Genomic DNA, 24046 nt, shown 5'->3' on the forward strand with positions numbered 1-24046 from the left:
ATAGTCTCCTTCTACCAGAATATAAACTCCAGGAGAGCAGGAATACCCCCTGCCTTCCTCACGACTGATCCCCAGTGCGGAGAACAGAGCTTGGCGCCCACGAGATGCCAACACGTTTTATCAGACGTTTGAATGAATGACTTACATAGTCCAGAACTTGAGACCCAGCGAAGAGTGTAAGTTTGCGAAACCCTGGCAGGATTAGAAGCTGGGTATAGACTATAGCTTCTTTTTATGTCTTCCTAGGCACGTTGACCGTGATGTTCTGGGACAGTCCTAACTTAAGACGTTTGATTCCCATTAGAGGCTCACAGACCTCCAGCAACATGCTCTCATTCTGTGCTCAGAAAGCGTGGTCCCCCCACTCCTAGCATCTCTCGGGATGGTGAATCCAGCCAGTGTGCATCAGAGGAAGCAGACTGTGGCCTTAAGACTGAATAGAGTTTCCAAGGAAACTGGCTTCGCAGGCACTGACCTTGAAGGTTCAGAGGCGAAGTAGGAATTTCTCTTTGCTCGGGTGTCCAAACTTGCCCTTTTCACCCAGCTGTGCTCAGCCTCCCAGCACACTCCTGCCCGCCCCAGCCCCGGTGGTGGAGGGTGCATGGGGACGCACTCAGGATGCCAAAGGTCGTCTGGCCGAATGGCCATCGCGAGGCCACAGAGCCGCTCATTAGTGCAGTCTGGCTCAGCCACCGGAACAGATGTTACCTTTCATCCCGTGGTTTCAGGCCAATTAGTGGTCGTCTTCCTCCGAGGGTCTGACCTGGTGCTGACTTCCGTTGGGTCTCATCATTATCTGGAATCATTTTCATTCCTTGAGATCATACAGAGGTGGGAAATGAGATTGATGTAGGGCGAGTACTGGGCAAGTTCAAGGTGCTGGTACAGGAATCCTACGTGAACTCAACGTCTCCGTCCCTGGAACCTATACACAGAGGTCTTTCCCTGTCCTGGAACATCCTATTTTTGCATCCTGTAATGGGGTATATGAATAGCTTTGCACAACAACAACAAAAAAATCTAACTTTTAACCACCGTTTCCTATTATTTCATGCATGATTCTGGCTCATACTTGCTCCTCTGGACCAAATTAGTCTCTTAAATTATGGCAGGCTAGGCTCAATTCTATGTAAAGAATTTCAGGATTGCTTGAATAGATATAATCAGCAAAGGGGAAGTTGAAGAAGTTACATGCACATAATCCTTTCTAACTGCGGTTGACTTGAGACCCAATTTCTATAGAGTAATTGGCCTATAAGAAAGATTTTTTGAGGTTATTGTAATTAATACAACGGGCCAAGTAGGAGATGTGATGGGATCATTGGGTTTTAATTAATCGGTGACAGGAGAATTCCTGTTTCCTGAAGGGGAGCTTCTCTCTTAGGGAGATTTACACACTGTGGGAATTAGAGGGGCCTGCAGATCACCTGCATTGAGTTTCTGCCCAGCTGACGTTTATTGAAAAGCTGCCGGGTAAATGGAAGGTTACAGGAATTCTAATCTGATTTTCGACCCAGACGGCGTTCAGAATTCAGAATGTCGGTCTATTTGTGGGATTCTCTTAACTCTACTCCGTTTCAAGGTTAATGAGATTCTGTTTGGGTTTGTTTTTGAACACCCCAGAGTGTCTGTCTGTCTGTCTGTCTGGCTTGTCTTTAATTGTTTTGTTTGCTCCTGTGATGTTGAAATAACCCCAGGTGATTTGGAGGTGCTTCGAGAATGCTAGAACCAAAGGTAGGTATTTTACCTCCTTAGATTAAACTGGTAAAAATCACGAGTATTTGTGATACTCCTTGGAAAAGTGGTCCCTATTATCCTTACTTATCAGCGAGTCCACTGTAACAGTACCTGCCTTCAAAACATTAGCATCGGGCTTCCGTGGTGGCGCAGTGGTTGAGAATCTGCCTGCCAATGCAGGGGACACGGGTTCAAGCCCTGGTCCGGGAGAATCCCACATGTCGCGGAGCAACTGGGCCCGTGAGCCACAGCTACTGAGCCTGAGCTCCAGAGCCCGTGAACTACAACTACTGAGCCTGCGCGTCTGGAGCCTGTGCTCCGCAACAAGAGAGGCTGTGATAGTGAGAGGCCCGTGCACCGCGATGAAGAGTGGCCCCCACTTGCCGCAACTAGAGAAAGCCCTCGCACAGAAATGAAGACCCAACACAGCCCAAAATAAATAAATAAATAATTGATGGAAGTGAAATTTAAAACAGGCAAGTCCGTGTATGGAGAGCTTGCTAAGTAAATTAAAAAAAAAAAATTAGCATCGGATGCAAGGTGAATAAGTTCTAGAGATCTGCAGTACAACCTTGCCTATGGTTAACAATACTGTGTTATACACTTAAAATTTGTGAAGAAGGTAGGTTCGTGTTAAATGCTCTTACCACGATGAAAAAAATAGCATTGGTGATTCCAAGTCCAGTAATGGCTGAGGAGTTGGTATCATGTTAATACTCTCACGGTTGACTCTGCAGAAAGTGCAAAAATACCCAGATACCTGAAGGTTGTAGAGAGTGACCAAAAGAAGCAGACACCTGGCACCAGGGAACAGCAGTGTGTGAATCACCCATTTTATGACTTACAGACTGATGGAAGGCCCCAGGCAGGGAAGCTGGAACTCAGAAAGTCTAGGCTTTCTCAATGCCGTCATAAAGATGCCCACAGAGGAATATGTACTTTGGAAGAGAGTGGGAATGAGTGATGCATGGATGGGCCCAGCTAGGGACGGACTGGGGGGACCTCACACTCAGGGATCCACATGTTACACTCTGAGGAAGCCAAGGAGGTGTGGGGTTGAAGGGTGCACTCCGAGATTGACAGCTCATTCATTCATTCATTCATGATGTATTTACGGAGTTTCTCCTGTGGACCAGGTATTTTCTAGGCGTTGGAAGTGTCGCAGGGAACATGAAGAAGAATCCCTGCCCCCATTGAGTTTACAACCTAGGAGACAGAAACAGCCCATAGCAAAAGCAAGTAAATAAATAGAGGAACTCCCCTACGTATGAACCTTCAAGTTGTGAACTTTCAAAGATGCGAACGTGCGTTCACATGTCCAGTCGCATAAGCTAGTTCACGTGTCTGGCGTACATTGTCACGTGCGTGCATCCTCTGCAAGTGGCTGTGCTTCTGTGTCCTTTACAGGACTGTGTCGAGTACAGCAGTGCAGCATGTTTATTTCTTGCCTGTTCACTCAATGCCAGCCCCTGGATGCCAGCTGTTGTACTGTACTGCTGTGCTTTTCAAGGTCCTGTACTGTAAGATTAAAAATGTTTTCCTTATTTTTTGTGTGTGTTTGTTTTTTATGTATTATTTGTGTGAAAAGTATTATAAACCTATTGCAGTACAGTACTATATAGCCGATTGTGTTAGTTGGGCACCTAGGCTAACTTTGCTGGACTTAACGAACACGCTCTCGGCACAGAACTCGTCTGTATGTAGGGGACTTGCGGAAGAGTATGTTCAGTGGCGTTAAGTGAGAAAAAGCAGGGGGCAGGGGGGAGAGGGCTGGCCCGTGTAGGAGATGGGTCTTTCAGCAGCGTCACCTAAGGAAACAACACTTACGAGGCAGCTTTTCAGGCCTTCCCTGAAGGTGAGGGTTGAGCTGTACAGATGTTGTAGGGAAGGGGGTCCAGGTAGAGGGAGAGGCAGCGGGAAGACCTCAAGGCAGCCGCATGCCTGAAGGAACAGCGAGGGACCGGACAGAGTGACCGAGGGGACAGTGGTAGCAAAGATGTTCAGGGAAATAACAGGCGTTGGGGCAGGGGGACCGGGTTGTGGAGGGCCTTATAGATCCTTGTAAGGAAATGGGCTTTTATGCGAATGAGATGAGAATTCCGTAAGGGTTTTGAACAGGACAGTGAAAATATTTGCCTCTGATTTAACGGGGGTACTCTGGCTGCTGTGTGGAGAGAATAGAGTAGAGGGCTGGGGGTGAGGGCGGAAGCGAGGGATCATTTAGGAGGTGATTACGGTAACCAGGCAAGAGGCAGATAACGGCTTGGACCAGTGTAGGTGTAGTAGATACGGAGAGAGTGAAGGTATTTAAAAACGGTATTTCCCAGGTGGAAGTGACAGGCTTTCTGGACAGCACAGATGCTGGCTACTAAGGAAGGGGAAGCGCTCAGGATGACCAAGGTTTTGACCTGAGTAACTGGAAGGATAGATGGCCTTGCCTTTGATGGGGGTGTGGTCTTGGCCTTGGGGAAGAGCAGAAGTTCGGTGTCAAGTCTGAGGTGCCTTTTGGACCCCTAAGTGGAGCTGCTGAATAGGCAGTTGGATAAGAGTCTGGAATTTGGGAGACAGGTCCTAAACCTCACGATCCTCTCTCTTTTTTTAAAATGTATTTTATTGAAGGACAGTTGTGTTAATTCCTCCCGTACGGCAAAGTGATTCAGTTATACGTATATATGTACATTCTTGTTTTATATCCATGATGGTTTATCCCAGGAGATTGAATATAGTTCCCTGCGCTCTACAGTAGGACCTTGTTGTTTATCCATCCTACGGATAATAGTTTGCATCCGCTAATTCCGAACTCCCGCTCCATCCCTCCCCCACCCCCTCCCCCCGGCAACCTCAACAAGTCTGTTCTCTGTGTCTGTGAACCTCGCGATTCTTGCCCCTTTGCCTCCACCCCTTAAGGGCCGTGAATCCTCCAGGTGCTTTGCTGTCCCGTGTCTGTGGTCTTTAAATGATGCTGTAGGTGAACGTGAGCTTCCTTCTGATCTAGGGTTCTGCGGGCGGCCCATCTTCGGCCTGATCTCTGCTGGGTTGGCCGCGAACATTCCCCCGGTCATCTCATTGTTGCGGTCCCCTTCATGGGGAGCCCAGTGTAATCCTTTGGGCAGGGTCTTGCTCCCGTATCTCAGCAGGGAGAACACCAGGACAGGTGATACATTGGCGCTGCTTGTAGCTGCCAGTTGGCCCCTGGTGACCAGGGTAGCCTGCAGGATGCTGGACTCATAGATGCCCTCCACAGCCACCTGGAGTCCAGCTAAAGCAGCACACGCGGGGTGCGACCCGGGGACCCCAGCCTCATTAGCAGCTGCTCTCCTTAGAGGAGCCACCTGCCCCATAGGCAGAAGAATCCGCATGTAATGAGGCCCTTCCCAGTGTATGTGCAGAGAAATCCTGTGCAACACGACAGGAAAAAGGCTTTCACTGAGAAACAGACTCTTTGAAAGATAATTAGGGTCCTGTGTGTGCCTCTGCTTGTATATGTCACTGGGCCTGGGACAGAGGTGGGGACACGGTCCTTTCTGTAAACGTGCCAGCATGAATGAATGAGTGAGTGTGATGTTTACTCTCCCTCCGGCATGATCTCTGGAGTCAGACCGGTGGTGAACCCCAGAGACTCCATCGGTACCTCCATCGGACTTGGAGGAGGATGGTCCTTGCTGAGGCCCCTGGTCAGATGGGGCCGTGTGACTGGTTCCGTCCTCACTTCCAGACCAGAGCACTTCATTGTCAGGGAGAGAACGCCTAGAGCTCTCCTTTCCCTTTGGGTCAGAGATCAAATGTTCTAGAGGCAGAACAGAGTGTACAAAGTGCTCTGTTTGTGTAAAAACGAAGCAAAGAATCTTGTTCAGGCTCGTAGGTGCCCGGACTATCTCTGGAGGACCAATGAGAAAACGAATAACTTCGTGCCATTTGCAGCAACATGGGTGGACCTAGAGATGATCATACTAAGTGAAGTACGTCAGACAGAGAAAGGCAAATACCTTATGATATCACTTATATGTGGAATCTAAAAAATGATGCAAATGAACTTACTGACAAAACAGAAACAGACTCACAGACTTAGAGAACAAACTTATGGTCACCAAAGGGGAAAGGTGGGGGGAGGGATAAATTGGGAGTTTGGGATTGACATGTACACACTACTGTATTTAAAGTAGATAACCAACAAGGACCTACTGTACAGCACAGGGGACTCTGCTCAATATTCTGTGACAACCTAAATGGGAAAAGAATTTGAGAAAGGATACATGTATATGTATAACTGAATCACTTTTCTGTACACCTGAAACTAACACAACATTGTTAATCTACTATGCCCCAATAAAAAATAAAAATTAAAAAAAAACCCAAACAACCAAACAGCAGTAGATTCCATGAGTCATCGTGCATAACAAGAGTATCGCTCAAGGTTGGTAGCAGGAAGAAACAGAGAGAAGACAACTCTGAGAAGCTGTATTCAGGAAGTCGGTGGGAGGTGATTTCTGGTCCTTCATGTCCTACAAAGGTTTTCAGAATGTTGTCAGAAAGACAGAGGCAGAGGGGGGAAAATTAACTGTGGCAGTTGTCTTCGCTGTCTCTGGGCTTGCCATGGTGATGCTGATAGAATCAAATAAGCTACAAGTGAGGGTGAGTTGTTAGTGTGAGAAATAGTCCAGGACCTGGCAGCTGAGAGAGCGGAGGGGCCAATGGTGTTCGCTCATTATCAAGACTGATTGTTCTCAGCTCTGGGAAAATGTTGGTAAGCAACACCTCACACCAGTCTGTGAGGTACTTTGAAATATTTAAAAATGGAAAAAAGAAGAAGAATTTAATATCTTTTTTTTTTTTTCTGTGGTTGGAAAGTGGGGCAATGAGTTGGTCGACTTATCATGAGCTGGTTTGAGTTAGGTGGAGAGTTTCTGGATTTGATATTTCAACAAAATGAGAATTAATCAAGCAAGGGAGAGTTGATGATGGTAGCTTTCTTTTTTTTTTTTATTGAAGTGTAGTAGATTTACAATATTGTGTTAGTTTCAGGTGTATTGCAAAGTGATTCAGACAGACAGACACACACACACACACACACATATATATTCCAGATTATTTTCCAGATAAGCAACAATGATTTACTGTGTAGCATAGGGAACCACAATATATTCAATATCTTGTAATAACTTATAATGAAAACCAAAAAAATATATAACTGAATCGCTTTGCTATGCACCTGAAACTAACACAATATTGTGAATCAATTAACACTTCAATTAAAAAAATGCTACAGTCGACACTGGTGCACAACTTTTTGCGTGGACGTATGTTTTCATTTCTCTTGCGTATATACCTAGGAGTGAACTTGCTGGTTCACGTGGTACGCTCTGTTTAGTTTCTTGAGGAACTGCACAGCTGTTTTCCAAATTAGCTGTACCATTTTACATTTTTACCAACAATGCATGAGGGTTACAATTTCTTCACATTTTTGCCCACATATTTTTGTCTCTTTTTTAAAAAAAATTAATTTATTTATTTTTGGCTGTGTTGGGTCTTCGTTTCTGTGTGAGGGCTTTCTCTAGTTGCGGCGAGCGGGGGCCACTCTTCATTGTGGTGCCCGGGCCTCTCACTGTCGTGGCCTCTCCCGTTGTGGAGCATGGGCTCCAGACGCGCAGGCTCAGAGGCCATGGCTCACGGGCCTAGTTGCTCCGCAGCATGTGGGATCTTCCCAGACCGGGGCACGAACCCACGTCCCCTGCATCGGCAGGTGGACTCTCAACCACTGCGCCACCAGGGAAGCCCCTTGTCTATCTTTTTGACTACAGTCATCCTAATGGTTTGAACCTGGTATCTCACTGTGGTTTTGATCTGTGTTTCCTTAATGGATAATGATGTTGAGTATCTTTTCATGTGCTTATTGGCCATTTTTATATTTTCTTTGGAGAAATGTCTATTCAAATGCTTTGCTCCATTTTTTTTGCTATTGAGTTTGTAAAAGTTCTTTATATATTCTGGATACTGATTTTTTTATCAGATATATGATTTGCAAATATTTTCTCCCATTCTATAGGGTGTCTTTCCATTTTATTGATAGTATTTGAAGCATTAAAGTTTTAAATTCTGTTTCTTCTTCTTTTTTTTTTTTTGTGCTTGTGCTTTTGGTGTTATATCTGAGAAACCATTGCCTGAACCAAAGTCACAGAGATTATTGCTTCTGTTTTTTCCTAAGAGTTTTATAATTTTAGCTCTGACACTTAGGTCTTTGATCCACTTTGTGTGAACAACATCCTGCTGTTCTAGCTGATCGTTGCCACGTGGGAATGTGGGATAGATAGTGTTGCCTGCTCTTCCAATTTTTCCAAGAAGCCAGAAATACTAAATTTTTTTTGGTGTGAATATTCTGCATTTAAAAACATTGGCACCCAAGTCACATTTCGTGAAAACACAGTAGTGGAGGTGATTAATAACTATGGCCCTAGCCACGTGCAGCACAGGTACCACATTGTAACCTCTGGGTTTTCTATTTAACTTTCCTAGTCTGCTAGAAATGCAATAAATGAACACCTGTTCTTGGACTATTCCCATCTGACACAGTCTTAGAATTTTTTAAAGGTTCTAGGTAGCAATTGAATGAGAAGTCTTGAAATTAAACCAATGAGGAGAGAAGGTTTTGAGTCCAAAAGTCCCTGCTCTAAACTAGGGGCTTTTAAATGTTTTTAGACCTTTGCCTGCCGACTACAGTCTGATTGGTCAACCTGCAACATTCTTTCCACAGGGAGCTCAGAGAGAGCAGTCAAAGCAGACATGAGAAGGCCGTGCCTGGATCTTGTGAAATTGCAGAAGGAGATGATTTATTCATGCCAGGTTCTGAGAGCTAGTCATGAGGTCATGACGAAAAGAGCTGCGTGACAGGCAGAGAGATGGACTAAAGACCCTCTTCCCGATGTGGATGAACCCAGAGTCTGTCATACAGAGTGAAGTACGTCAGAAAGAGAAAAACGAATATCATATATTAACGCATATATGTGGAATCTAGAAAAGTGGTACAGATGAACCTATTTGCAGGGCAGGAATAGAGACGTAGACGTAGAGAACGGACATGTGGACACGGCGAGGAGGGAGAGGGTGGGACGAACTGGGAGATGGGGATGGACATATATACACTACCATGCGTAAAATAGCTAGCTAGTGGGAACCTACCATAAAGCACAGGGAGCTCAACGCGGTGCTCTGTGACCACATAGCTGGGTGGAGGGAGGCCCAGGGGGGAGGGGATACATGTGTACATATAGCAGATTCACTTCATTGTGCAGCAGAAACTAACACTACATTGTAAAGCAATCAGACTCCAGTTAAAAAAAAATTAAGAAAAAAAAAAAGACCCTCTGCCCTGTTGATGGGTTTGGTGAGCAGAGGGGTTTGTGCCGTTCCTCTCTGGGAGGACTGGTGTCGGCGAAGGGGGAGTCACAGAGTGGGAAGGACGTCTGGAGGGGAAGAGGGTGTGATGAGGGGCCCCAAGCAGTGTTGCCTGTTGTCTGAGCCCATTCTGCAAAGACTGGACTGAGTCCGGCCTCCTCCAGGAAGCCTTCCCTGACTTGCCAGTTTCTCTCTCCTGCCAACACCGTGACACAGCCTCTCTGGCTTCACTAAGCACACATTCCTCTGAGCTCTCACTCAGACTGTTGTTTGATATTCAGTGCTTCCTTCAATGGGTATTTAATGAGCACCAGCTAGGTCCCAGGCTGGGGACACAGTAGTGAGCAAAACAGGCTGAAATCCCTGCTTTCCTGGTGCTTATGTGTATGTGTGAGATACATAGAGAGAGAGAGAGAGAGAGAGAGAGTCAACATAACAGATAAATAACTTACTTAGTATGTTATACACTAAGTACCCTACATACAAACGAGCTCCGTTCCTAGAACGCGTTCGTAAGTCCAGTTTGTTCATGAGTCTGACAAAGTTAGCCTAGGTACCCACCTAAAACCATCGGCTATATAGTACTGTACAGTAATAGGTTTATAATACTTTTCACACAAATAATACATAAAACACAAAAAAATAAAGAAAACATTTTCGGGGCTTCCCTGGTGGTGCAGTGGTTCAGAATCCACCTGCCAATGCAGGGGACACGGGTTCTAGCCCTGGTCCAGAAAGATCCCACATGCCACGGAGCAACTAAGCCCGTGCGCCACAACTACTGAGCCTGCACTCTAGAGCCCGCGAGCCACAACTACTGAGCCTGGCTCTAGAGCCCATGCTCCGCAACAAGAGAAGCCACCGTAATAAGAAGCCCGCGCACCACAACGAAGAGTAGCCCCTGCTCGCCGCAACTAGAGAAAGCCTGCGCACAGCAACGAAGACCCAACGCAGCCAAAGATAGATAAATAAATAAGTAAATACTAATTGTATTTGTATAAACTATAAATAATTTGAAAATGAATTAAATTAATTTTAAAAAAAAGATTCATGTACCACAGTGTTCATAGCAGCATTACCTACAAGTGCCAAGAAATGAAAGCGGTCTTTGTTGCTGTGCGCGGGCTTTCTCTAGTTGTGGCAAGCGAAGGCCACTCTTCGTTGCTGTGCGCGGGCTTCTCATTGCAGTGGCTTCTCTTATTACGGAGCACGGGCTCTAGGCACGCGGGCTTCAGTAGTTGTGGCTCACAGGCTCAGTAGTTGTGGCTTGTGGGCTCTAGAGCGCAGGCTCAGTAGTTGAGGCGCATGGGCTTAGTTGCTCCGTGGCATGTGGGATCTTCCCAGACCAGTGATCGAACCCGTGTCCCCTGCATTGATAGGTGGATTCTTAACCACTGTGCCACCAGGGAAGTCTTTTTGAATTAGTGTTTTTGTTTCTTTCGGCTATAAACGTAGGAGTGGAATTGCTGGGTCATGTGGTATAAACATAAAATTGTATTTTTTTAATTGAAAAAACCTTATTTAACTTTTTAAAAAGAAATTTCATTCTTCTGTTTTAATTTAGGATAGCATTTATCATGACCTGGGCTTACCTTGTTTGTTTATTTACCTGACTATTAAGAGAGAAATCGCGTCTGTTTTGTCTACCAGTGAATTCTCCATGGCTAACACATATTCACTGCTTAATAAATGTCACCGAATAAATGAATATGCCAGGGATTGGAGTGACCATGGTGTTATGATAGGTTTTGACCTTTGAGAACTTATGTTCATAAGATTTAGCAATTGTTCTCCTTGGTGTTTACCCAAAGGAGTTGAAAACTTATGTCTACACAAAAGCCTGTACACGGATGTTTATAGCAGCTTTGTTCATAATTGTCAAAACTTAGAAGCAGCCAAGCTGCCCTTCAGTAGGTGAATGGATAAATAAACTGTGGTCCATTCAGACAATGGGATATTATCCAGTGCTGAAAAGAAATGAGCTATCAAGCCGTGAGAAGATGGGGAGAGGCCTTAAATGCATATTATTCAGTGAAAGAAGCCTATCTGAAGAGGCTACATGCTATATGGTTCCAACTCTATGACATTCTGGAAAAGGCAAAACTCTGGAGACAATGAAGAGATCAGTGGTGGCCGGCCAGGGGTTGAGGAGCGGAGTGATGTACAGGTAGAGCACAGAGGATGTTTAGGGCAGTGAAAATACTCTGTGTGAGACCATAATGGTGGAGACGTGTCACTGTCCATAGACTGTCCACTGTCTATAGAATATACAAAACCATAGACTGTCCACTGTCTATAGAATATACAAAACCAAGAGTGAACTGTAATGTAAGCTGTGCACTTTGGGTGATAATGATGTGTCCACGTAGATTCACTGATTGTAACAAATGTACCGTCTGTTGGGGATGCTGATAATGGGGGAGGCTCTGTGTGTATGGGGGGAAAGGGGTATATGGGAAACCTTTGTACCTTCTCCTCAATTTTGCTGTGAACCTAAAACTGCTCTAAAAAAATAAAGTCTTTAAAACAAAATTACATTCTAGTAGTGGAGACAGACCCACCTTATCAAAGCAGAGAATATCAATATACGTACCAGGCAGGCAGGAGAATAGGGCTCAAAACCCAGCTGACCGGGACTTCCCTGGTGGCGCAGTGGTTAGGAATCCTCCTGCCAATGCAGGGGACACAGGTTCGAGCCCTGGGCCGGGAAGATCCCACATGCCGCGGAGCAACTAAGTCCGTGCGCCACAACTACTGAGCCTGTGCTGTAGAGTCCGTGAGCCACAACTACTGAGCCCACGTGCCACAGTTACTGAAGCCCGCGCGCCTAGAGCCCGTGCTCTGCGACAAGAGAAGCCACCGCAATGAGAAGCCTGTGCACCGCAATGAAGAGTAGCCCCTGCTCGGTGCAACTAGAGGAAGCCTGCGTGCAGCAACGAAGACCCAACACAGCCAAAAATAAATACATAAAATAAATAAATTACAACAACAACAACAAAAAACCCTGATAGCTTCTTGTCTCCCAGAATGCATATGACACCCCCCTACACACAAATTGACAGGGTGTCCTACTTGGTCTGTTGAGTGTGTTCAGAGACTTAAACAAATACGTACGGAACTCCTACACTTTTCCAGGCACCGTTCCAGCTGCCACAGTCAGAGCAGCAACTGTACAGGTACACTGTTGTCCTGGTGGCATGAACAGTCAAGAGAGGAAGTCAGAGTTCAGTCTCATTGTATTTACCGCCAGTAACCAGCAGGCTTACTCTGGGGCGTTTGCTCAGTGTAATCATCGTTCAGTATTTACCTGGCTTTTTGGTCATCTTTTAAAATAATGCCCAGAAAAAGGTTCATAAGAAAAAAGCAGAATCCCTGAGACCAGAGACAGCCTCTCTTGCTCCATTTCTAGAAAAAAAAAAAAACTTATATGGGGAAAGCATCTCCGCCTGGTAGCTCAGAATTATCTAGAAGTTTGTGGGGAGAAAAAATAGTTTAGGTAAATGGTACAACCTGCTACAGAGCAGTTCACGCTTTTGAACTCTCCCTCGTTCTTTACTGCTCTCTCCCCCCCATTGCCTTCCCTCCCCACCACCCTCCCTCCGCAAAACAATCATCGCTGTCATCATGAGGGATCTGCTGAGAAATGGCAGGGTGCGCTTCCTGGGGACCAGCTGCTGGATTGGGGCCCATCAATCTCCCCTGCTCCCGTTTCTCCGCCTCCTTCTTGCTGGCGTATCTGAGCTGCAGCCATACTGTGCACTCGAAAGCTGTCCCACGGTCACGTGGAGGGGGCTTAGCTTTTATTACAGGACAGGTTTCCATGGGAAACAGGGCCTCTGGGAAGCAAGTCCTTTTGGGAGGAGGCTGTGTGTTCTAGCTCGAGGGTAGAAACAGGCAAGCAGTGTTCCTGCTTGACCCCTTCCAACACACACACACACACACACACACACACACACACACACACACACACACACACACTTCTCCACCCCAGGGAAAAGAAAAATATCTGATGATTATCTCATGACTGACGCTGGTTCCCCAAAGGCAGCTGGTAATTGTTAAATGGAGAGAATCATGGAACACTTTCTAAGTGGAAAGGCTCATCAAGAATAGATCAGGAACGGGTAAAGCTGATAGTTATAAACCCATTTCCATAGAAATGGACTTATTAGCGGGCACGCCAGCTGCCGAGAAGTCAAAGACCCCCTTCCTCTGGTTTGAGGGAAATGACTTAAAATAAAAACTGATGCAGAAAAGTGACTCTGACTGGAGTGTTACTCCATTTGTAGCGGGTCTTGGGCAGATTCCTGTAGCAGGTGCACAGGAGAAGAAGAACCCACAGTTAAGGGAGGGCCAGCCTTCCCACGCAGACCCTCCCCCCTTTGCCCAAAGACTGGCCACTTCTGTACCCCAAGACCGGAGTGCGGATATAGCAGGATTAAACTGCTGATAACAGAGAGAGTTACGGTCCTTTTCTTCTTGTGCTGGATTTTCACTTTCTCGGCGGTAGTTTTTCTGAAGTTTACTGAGTGCTGAGACCCAGGAGGCATTAGCAGCAGCTCCTTAGATCTGCTTACAAGCACGGTGCAGACTCAAAAGAAACTGAAGATCTGATCTGACAGGGCCGAGCATCTCTTACAGGAGGCGACTTAACAGATGGATAAGTGGAGAATCCCTGAGATCAGAGAAGTGACTTGAGGCTGGGGTGTGGTGGCTGGGAAAGGGAGGTGACCGAAGCCGAGAACCGAGTGCCCAAGTTCCTAAGATCCTGAAATCCCTCTCGCAGGGCCCCGGGAAATAGGGGTCCCCTGTTCCCATGTGAGCCCACTGTCATCCTTTCATGAGGCCAGGTCCCTTATTCAACACACATTCCCTACCCCGTGCAAAACAGCATGTGCAAATAGATAACTTGATGATTCATAGCTCACGGGTACCCACACCAGGACAACCTGGCTAGATAATTCTAATAAATTTATACTTCAATTTAAATAGCCACTTCTGGCCAGTAACCACCGTATTGGACAGAGCAATATCAGAGTTTCTTAAAACCTTGACTAAATGGAAAAAACGTTGGACGTGACGAATTCTGATGTAGTTCTATTTGGGGTAGAGTTCCGTATCAGGCAGGTCACTGTAACTTAGTTTTGCCAACACTATAGCTATACTGTAGCTATTTAAAAAAAATTTATTGGGGTGTAGTTGATTTACAATGTTGTGTTAGTTTCTGCTGTACAGCAAAGTGAATCAGTTATGCATATACATACATCCACTTTTTTTTAGATTCTTTTCCCATATAAGTCATTCCAGGGTATTGAGTCAAGTTCCCTGTGCTATACAGTAGGTCCTTATTAGTTATCTATTTTATACATAGTAGTGAGTATATGTCAATCCCAATCTCCCAATTTATCCTTCTTCCCCATTGCCCCCTGGTAACCATAAGATTGTTTTCTACATCTGTGACTCTATTTCTGTTTTGTAAATGAGTTCATTTGTACCATTTTTTTAATTCCAAATATAAGCAATATTATATGATATTTGTCTTTCTCACAAGGAACTAGAAGATTTAAAGAACAAATGTACTATAGCTATCTGTCAATACTGTGGTTTCTACCCTGTTCTTAAGTCTTCGTGGTTGCGGGGGTGGAGGAACTGTCCACGGTAGGAGATTCTGTTGGGCAAGCAACAGGCAACAGGCTTTTTTTCAAAACTCTTTCCTGGGCTTCCCTGGTGGTGCAGTGGTTGAGAGTCCGCCTGCCGATGCAGGGGACGCGGGTTCGTGCCCCGGTCTGGGAGGATCCCATGTGCTGCGGAGTGGCTGGGCCCGTGAGCCATGGCCGCTGAGCCTGCGCGTCCAGAGCCTGTGCTCCGCAACGGGAGAGGCTGCAACAGTGAGAGGCCCGCGTACCGCAAAAAACAAAACAAAACAAAACAAAAAACTCTTTCCCTACAGGTTGTGAGTTCGGTGTCTGGGCTGCAGATCTTGCCCTAGATCCCCAAAGGCAGGGAAGAGGCTTCCCAGCTCATTTTAGTCCCGGCAGGCCCATTGTTGGTAAAGGAACAGGTTGGTTGGGGTCACTCAGGCTTTCGGAGCTGTGAATCCTTCACTCTGCTGTCATATTGCTTGGATCCAGATACAGCTAGATTCAGGGTGACGGTCAAAGACTTACGGAGCAGAAGTCGTCCACAAATCCCATGCTGGATGGCTCGTTGTTTTACCTCTCTGTTTAGTAACTCCTCCCATCAGTGCAATAGTCAGCCTATAATTTATAAGTTCATGTCCTTATGAGAGGCTCTCCCTGTGTAGAAAGATGCTGAGAATGACATTTGCCCTTTTCACTTATATGTGCCCCGTCCACTTTCTTCCCCCTTCTCCAAACACTGCAGTGTTCAATGTTGTCACTCCATGAATGAAGGCAGGGGGGGATTTCTTACATCACACCCCATCCCATTGCAGGCTGAGGACATGAAGAACCCAGCGTAGCTCCTTATTCATGGGGGATTTCTTACATCCCACCCCATCCCGTTGCAGGCTGAGGACAAGAAGAACCCGGCGTAGCTCCTTATTCATGTAGCTCATAGTTGATGTCACGGACGAGGCACCTTATGGGGTCCTTTCCCATCCTTGGTCTCACGATGCTTTCACAAGCCCACGTAGGCACCAATGTTCTCCCCAAATTCTAAAGCTCAGAGTTTGCACCACGGGTCCACAGCCACACAGGTCAGCAAGTAGACGTAGAAACAGCCAGAATCCAGGCTGTGCCTCACGATTGGAGTAATGGTGGCCCTAGGTGAAGGTGTCGGGCCACGTCCCGTGTGTGGTCCCTGGATCGTGGCGTCCGCGGGCGTGGGGTTGGGGAGGACTGAGCGGTGACAGTGCCCAGAGATGCAGTGCTGTCCGAGCTGCTCATTCAGGGAAGGACAGGGCCCTGAAGACGGATGGTCTGTCCACTCGGAGGTGTGGGCCGTCGGTGGGCAGCCTGTGAATCAGGCTCTGTCGACACCGCCTGTGACCTGTTGGACCTGGCGAGCCTTCTTTGGGTTGACAGAGAGGAATGTGGCCATTTATCGCGTTCTTGACACTCTGCTGAGTCTCAGGTTTTAAACTGCACTTTACTGTGTGTTTGTTTTGCAGAACGAATGGCTCCTTCTATGAGATCTTGCAGGTGGACTTTGGAATCGACAACAGCAGTGGCCTGGCTGGCGCCCAGCAGATCACCTGGCAGGTGGAGTACCCGGTGGAGGACGCCGCGAGGGAGCTGGTCGTCTCCGAGATCTTTGTCAGCCACACCTCCTTCGTGGGCATCGTCCCGCTCGCAATGGTGAGATGTCGGGCTTTGGAATCAGTGTCACAAAGATGTTTTCTCTGAGTACTTTTTTTTTTTTTTTTTGCCTCGCCGTGTGGCATGTGGGATCTTAGTTCCCCGACCAGGGGTCAAACCCTGGCCCCTGGCAGTGAAAGCCCGGAATTCTAACCACTGGACCGCCAGGGAATTCCCTGAGTACTTTTAATAGTCAAAGAAACATGAGCATTTTATAATCTGCTGTTTTCTATGCACCTTGAAGTTGCTTGAGCAAGGGAAATACACTTAAGTTATATTTTATTTACTTGCTTTCTGTAACGCCTCCTTGGAAACTAGGGCCTGCTGTGTAAATCCTCTTTCCTTTGTGGATACTGCTGAACCGTGTCCCGGGGAGCCTGTGTTTTTTATTGCCTCAGCCTGTGTGCATCTCAGGACCGAGTGTTGTCCTGAGGGAAGACAGTTGCATTGAAATGCATCAGGAGTGTGTGGTGGGAACGGCCTCTCTATATGCTGAGTAAACAGCCCCTGGTCAATTGCCCTGAGAGTTCCCGTGTAGCTTGGGGATTGGCAAACTCTAAAATGCAGATGGACTGAAAGAGCCTTATTGGGAACTGACCAGATGAACCTGGATAGGGTCCCAGAGACCATAAAACCACATGTGTTTCTGTTTCTGGCCTGGGGGTGACCAGCTCTCTCCTCTGAGCTTGGCCGAAGCTCTATTCACAGTCAGGCTCAGGGAACACCTCTGAGAACAGGGTCGTGGACAAGGTTCCAGAACCTTAAAAGGTGGTGCCGATGGGTCACAGGGTTAATAAGCCCTGGGAGTGCAGTATTGCTAATGCCCTTTCCCACACTGGAAATGTCCAAATACATTCTGCGCTGCTTTGACCTTCCTGTCTGGGACCAAAGCGATTCTAGGACAGTCTGGGGGTACTTCTGTCATCCCTACTCAAAGTTGGATACCAGGGCTGAGATCCTTGCAAATAAAAGCCTCTGTCCTACAATTAATTCTGCAATCCCCATGTTTGTGTTCTTGACTCTTTGCCCCAAAACTCCCTTTCCTACGTCTCCCCATATCTGGCTCCTTGATTCGACTGTTAAGAGGCACCTTCCCTGACCAGGGAAGCCAAGCTGGCTCTCCATTCCCCTTGCCCATCCCTCTCTGTCTACATCTTCATCCTCTTCCATCTTCTTCATAGATATTATCAGTGTTTGAGGTTTAGGATTCCTCATCTGTGTTCCTCCCCAGAAGGAGAGATCCATGACGGTAGGCTTCCCGTCAGTTTTGTCCACAGCTGTGTCCCCAGCACCTAGAACAATGCCTGGGGCACTTACGATCTGTCGAGTGACTGACTGAATCCCGTGCTGTAATCTGAGCTACCCGGATCATCTAGTTCTTGAAGGCTAGACGGTTGGAGATGATCTACACCAGCAGTGATCTGCATTTTGGTTTGAGGGCGGCCACAGTTCCGTGGGAAAGAGCCCCGTGAAGGGGCAGAGGTGGATGGATGAGGATTTGGGGACAGAGTGAGACAGTCCTATGTTCCCTTTCCCAGGACCTTTCCTGTCAATTCTCCAGATCGACCAAGATCTGGCTGAGGTTGTGTCATCTCTTTACTCGAAGTCCTTAGGATTTTGCTGTATGTCTCATCAGTACCAGTCAGTTCCCTGGGACCTCTGCAGCCTCCTGCTACTTGTAACGATGAGGGTCGTGCCTTTCTCTCGTGGGCAGGTGCTGGTTCCGAGAGGAGCTAGAAAGTGATGTATGTTGACCTGCCAGGAGGCTGGAACCAGGACGGGGTATGGACCTGCAGTCAGCCCAGTACAGCCCACCGACCAATCCAGCTTGCCGCCTGCGTTAGTAGAAAATGTCTTATTGGAACACAGCCTCATTTGTTCTGGATTGTCTAGGTTTGCTTTAATGCCGTGATGGCAGAGGTGAGCATCTGGGACAGAAAGTGTATCCTTGGCCAGAACGTTAATGTTAGCATCTTGTAATAAAGTAACCTAAGGAGAATACTGGTGAATGGGGACTATTGTTCTGTTGTTATAGGGCTTCAGCGCGTATTGTCTCCTAGTGTGGCCTTTCCCAATGAGACCTTTGCTTGGTGAGACCCTCCAACGCTCTTTGGCCAGAGGTGAGCTCTTCTGTCATGATGCTGCCTGAAGACCTAACTCATGGCACTGGTCTGAGTGGGGTGCTCGTCACTGGGTCAGGGCACGTGGTGCGATGGGACAGAACCTAGGGCAGAAGGAGGTGGTGAAACGTGGGCAAGGATGGAGAGCCTGGCAGAACAGGAAAGGAGGCCAAGATACAGGTCGGCTCGGACAACCTTTCCTTGGCTGCCAACACTGCCCCGTGGGGCTCGTCTTCTGTGCTGTTCCTGTGTTAGTGACAGGTGCCTGGTGCAGCCCTGGGAGGGGTCCAGCGGATGCGAGCGGTGCACTCGTTTTGGCTGCGTTGCCGGCGCTGGTCTGTTCTCTGTGGCACTCGCTCCGCCATCCCCCAGCTTCTCCCCCGCTGGAGCCGTCTGAGCTGCATGCTCCTCCCTGGCTTCTCCGAGGAGGCTGTGGTCTGTCTGCTGTGCTCACCGCAGGTCTGTGGCGAGTAGTGTCTCCCCATCTGGCTGATCTTTACTTAGGGATGGTTTCTTGCATTTGGCTTTAATTCCCACTGGCTGGGAGGTGCCAGGGTTGGATGGTTGGGTGGTGTCACGTACCGCAGCGCACCTCCTGCATCCCCGTGGAGAGTGGCTCTGAAATGCCTCCAAGGGACCAGAGCTATTTAGTAAAGTTTGCGGTGGAACCAGAGTTGGTAGTTCATCCTTTCTCTTTAATCAGTTGTTTCAGCTGCTTTCCAAACCCGTAACTGCCGCAGAGTGGCCTTCAGGGGAGAATTTTGCCTACTGCTCTTAGGATATAAGTAACTTTTATGTAATTCTTCCTTCCCGCCCCCCTTCTTCTCCTTTCCCTTCTCCCCCTCCCCCTCCTACTTCTTCTCAGTGGCAACTAACCCTGGACAACTTAGGCATGATGTAAGGGTGCTAGATGACTCGTCCATGGAATGTTCAAACAAAATTGGGCTTGTTATTGTATCAGAGTCTACTGAGGAGTGGAAGCCACTTTTGTAGTTAGGACAGAAAAACTTGAAGTGGAAGCACTCAGGTACACAGGAAGTAGGACAGATGATAAGCCAGAAACAGAACACAGGAGACTCAGGAACCATAGCCGGAGTGGGAATCCACCCACTCCTGGGCTGGGAGGCAGGAGGAGGTGGTCCTGGGGCCCAGGGCTGGGGTCCCCTAAGAAACACCATCTTTGGGGTCAGCGCCTCTGGGAGCCAGAACCCATCAGGGGAAGGCTTGGGAATGGATCTGAGGGCAGACAGGCTCTGGCCGATGCCCTTTTGTTGTACGATGTGAGCCTGAGGTCCCAAGGTGTCCCAGAAGCCTGTCCATTCAGAACCTGGCCACGCTGAGCCTCGGTCCTGCTCACGTCTTCTCGTGGCTCACCCTTGGCCCAGAAGCTCCATTTCCTTGATTTCTTGTCTCTTTCACCTTCAAAGCCGACTCTCACAGAGGGTTCTCCTGGCCACTCCAGCTAAATTCGTTCTCTCTTTCGTCTATAATTCATGCGTATTTACGTGATGCTTTGTGCATTGCCTGTCTCCGTCTGGCTCCAATCACGAGAAAGAGTTCGAGCAGGGAGAGGTTGATATAAAGGACCATTAATTATAACAGGGACCAGAGTGATGAGAGATTGCTTGCTAAGAAGTGAAGAGAGCTCTGAAGAATATGGGAATGGCCGAGTCAGGAGCCTCCGCTGCCCTGGGGTGGGGTTAGGGCATCTGAGCCAGAGGCCTTCCCCCAACCCTCCGAGATCCAGACCGTGCTGGAGAGGGTACATTCACAGCCCACTGAATGAGGAGAAGCTGCTGAGGTGGCATACCAGTGGAAATTGCTGGAAGTCTGGGGATAGCTGTCCACAGGGAGCTGTCTCTTCAGAAGCACTTGCTACCAAACCACTCAAAGTGGATGCTGGTGAAAGCTGCAGGGCACTGGGTGCTGCAGGAGCTGGATACGAGGGTGGGGGGGGAAGCCACCAGTGCTGGAAGAGTGCCCCAGAATCAGAAAGCAAACACTTTCCTACTCAAGTGTCTCTCCAGCGCCCCCTACTGACATAGCGTAACTCTTGCCCATTGGCAAAGGACAACTGTTAAAGGCTCAGATCCATTTTCCCAGAGCAGGTCATGAGGGGTGAATTTGGTTGGAGCCAAGAGGCACTGAACTGATGACCAGAATACTCTCTGTCTTCCTCCACTGGATCACAAGCTGCTCGATGGGAGGGACCCTGTTTGTTTTGCTCACCAGATGTTTTCTCAGCACCAAACGTGGTGCCTGATACACAGTGTCTGCTCAGCAAATGAGCAAATGGTTATATTTACCATCAGAACCTGAACCCACTGGCTGGATAGCCCTCATCTGCTGTATTAGTTTCCTTTTGCTGCTGTACAAATCACCACAAACTTAATGCTTTAAAGGAACACCAATTTATTATCTTAAGGGTCTGGAGGTCACAAGTCTGAAATGGGTTTCTGCCAGTTTTGTTATCCTGTTGATTTACCTGGTGGGGGGGCGGGCGTCCATACTGACAAAATTTTCAATTGTTTTCTCCTTTGAGTTAGTTGTCAAGGAAATATTTTGGTCAAGAGTACAGGCTCTTGGGTCAGCCTGCCTAGATGGAAATTTGGACCCCAACGTTTACTAGTTTTGTCATCTTGGGCAAGTCACTTAACCTCTCTGAAACTCAACCTTCATCATCTGTAAAATGTAAAAATGAGGTTGCCTGCCTCTTAGAGTTTTATGAGGATTAAAGACGTACTGCAGGAACACAGATGACAAAAATCCAGGGGAGGGAGAGGACCCCAAACTCTCCTTGAGATCCACTCCCTCCACCCCCAATTCCATGGAACTCCTCAACGCTTGCTTAACCCACATTATTTAACAAACTCAAGTGCCTATTGTGAAAAAAAAAAAAAGGAGCACGTTGGCCTGGCACATTGTAAGCACTCAATGATATTTAGCCATCGTTGTTTTCGTCATCACCATTGTGCTGTCTGACCACATGTAAATATATGTGTCAGATTTGGGCGAAGGTCAAACAGAAGTTCAATCTCGGTACGGGTGGTGGATTCCCCACCTAGAGGAAAGAAAGAGCTCGATTTGATGAATCAGATACAGCTGTGGTGCAGGATGGAGAGGAACGATGATGGTGGGTAGGTAGTCAAGGCGGCTGCTGCCCCCTGAACGTCTCACTCAACCTCACAGCATCCTCTGAGGAGGGACCGCTATCTTGGGATTCAACCCCAGTATTATGATTTAGAAGGTCGCTGCCACAGTGTGTGACCCTGTGTAGTGTGGGGTGCTGTGGACACCCCTCGGGTAGCAAACCAACCTCTACTTCAAGAAGGTAAATATGCAGCTTTAGGGGAAATCATGATAAAACTGGGAAGAGACCCCACGTGTGGAAGCCAGGGTGGGGGCTGATGCAATAGTCCAGGCAGGAGGGTCTGTAGAAGGACAGAGAGTGGTGATGTACTCATCTGCCCACCCATCCATCCATCCGTCCATGCATCCATCCATCCATCCATCCACCCATCCACCCACCCATCCATCCATGCATCCATCCATCCATCCATCCACCCATCCACCCATCCATCCATCCACCCATCCATCCACCCATCCATCCATCCATCCATCCATCCACCCATGCACGCATGCATGCATGTATCCATCCATCTCTTGGTCCATTCGTCCACCCATCTGTCCATTCATCTGCCCATCCCTCCATCCATCCTCTGGTCCATCGATCCATCCATCGATCCATCCATCGATTGATCGATCGATCCATCCATCCGTCCATCCATCCATCCATCTGGTCAATCGTTATACAATCGACCACTTATTTAGCATACGCTGTGTGCTGGATTCATTACTTTTTGGTGCATGGAAAGGGATAAAATGGAATTGATGGACATTTTGAGTTGATCACCAGGCCTTGGAAACCATTGTGTCTAATGTTTCCATTTTAGCAGACAGCACAGATGGTCAACACCTTCAAAAATCCCATCTTAAAAAGGGCAGTCAAAAAAGAGGAGTGTCGCAACCTAGGGCAATAACGATGTTCTCTGCATCATCTTTAAAATCTAAAATTTAAAAATAGTCTTTGTGCTGCCCCCTCCATGGCTGGGAAATGCCGACTTTGTGCCTGTTTCTCTTCCCTTCATAAAGAAAAGCCCTTCTTTTCTTTATGAAGGCATGAGTTTTCTTTTCTCCCCCCCACCCCCAACTCTGTCCCTCATTCCCTTTCAACTCTCTGCAGTTTTATGTCCAATTACCGAACTTTGAGCTTAGAGATTTATTTCCGTGGGTGGCTTGGAGTTTAGGGTTGCAGCCCACCATTCCACTACAGTTCTTAAAACTAAAAAGCCCAGCTCTACTCATGCGGATCAAAAACACATTATCTTTCAAAGAGTTGGAGTCAACAAATGAACCTGCTTGGTGAGTTTCTAGGCAACTGGGCACGCAAGCAAGGGAAAAGCAAGAGACAATCAGATGCCTTTTTAGCCGCCTTGGCCTGAGGCTCTACAGCAAGGCCTGGGCACAGATACTTCTTTATTTCAAATCATATTTGTGTGTCTACTCTGTGTTCTAGTGAATGGCGATGAGCAGACACACAGAGTCCCGGCCCTCCCGGTGCTTCCATTCTAGGAGAGGAGAGTACGGAATATGAGAGACAAGTACATCCGATCACTTCAGATAGTGATGTACGCTGTGGAGAAATTCATGCTGGGCCACAGACCAGAGACCCTGGGGTGGAGGCGGGCAGTGCTAAGTGATCAGGAAGCTGTCTGTCTAAGGACCTGGCGTTTGCTCTGAGAACTCACTGACGAGCAGCCAGCTCTGGAAGGCTGTGCAGGAAGCGCATTTCAGGCGGAGGGAACAGTGCGCATCTCCAGGCAGAATCAAACTTGGTTTATTTGAGGAACTCAAAGAAGGCCAGGCTGTTGGAATGTAGACCGCAAGGCGGGGGTCAGTGGGGGAGGCAGGGGAAAGAGATGAGATTGGAGAGGAAGCCAGGGGCAGCTTTTGCAGGCCTTGGTAGTAACAGATAACCTTTCGTGGGCTTTCCAGTGTCCGGTTATTGGTGTCTGTATTAGCCGCCTCTTGCTGCTGTAACAAACTACCGCAAGCATAGTGTCTTTAAACAACACAAATCTAGCTTACAGTTCTGGACATCGCACGTCTGAGACGGGTCTAGAGGACAAAATCAAGGTGTCAGCAGAGCTGCATTATGTTGGAAGCTCTAGGGGAGAATCTCTTCCTTGCCCTTTCCAGCTTCGAGAGGCGCCCGCATTCCTTAGCTCATGACCCCATGTCACACACATCACTCTGACCTCTGCTTCTGTTACCGTGTCTCCTTCTCTGACGCTGACCCTCCAGCCTCCCTCTTGTAAGGACCCTTGTGATCACACCGGGCCACCTGCATAACGCAGGACACTCTCCCCAGCTCAGCATCCTTAACTGAATCACATCTGCAAAGCCCCTCGGTGGTGTAAG

At 47.7% G+C, this 24046-nt stretch overlaps 1 protein-coding gene across 2 annotated transcripts in view; it reads left to right on the plus strand.

Annotated features, from left to right (window-relative positions):
* TMEM132B (transmembrane protein 132B) overlaps positions 1-24046 on the plus strand; it is a 409467-nt gene that overhangs the window by 304115 nt on the left and 81306 nt on the right. For both annotated transcript variants that reach the window (XM_033440679.2, XM_049698598.1), the window contains exon 4: positions 16259-16445. In XM_033440679.2, coding sequence (XP_033296570.1) covers positions 16259-16445 — 187 coding nt within the window. The remainder of the gene's footprint in view (positions 1-16258; positions 16446-24046) is intronic.

The sequence above is a fragment of the Orcinus orca genome, chromosome 15 (genome assembly GCF_937001465.1).
Source record: "Orcinus orca chromosome 15, mOrcOrc1.1, whole genome shotgun sequence".
Lineage (NCBI taxonomy): Eukaryota > Metazoa > Chordata > Mammalia > Artiodactyla > Delphinidae > Orcinus > Orcinus orca.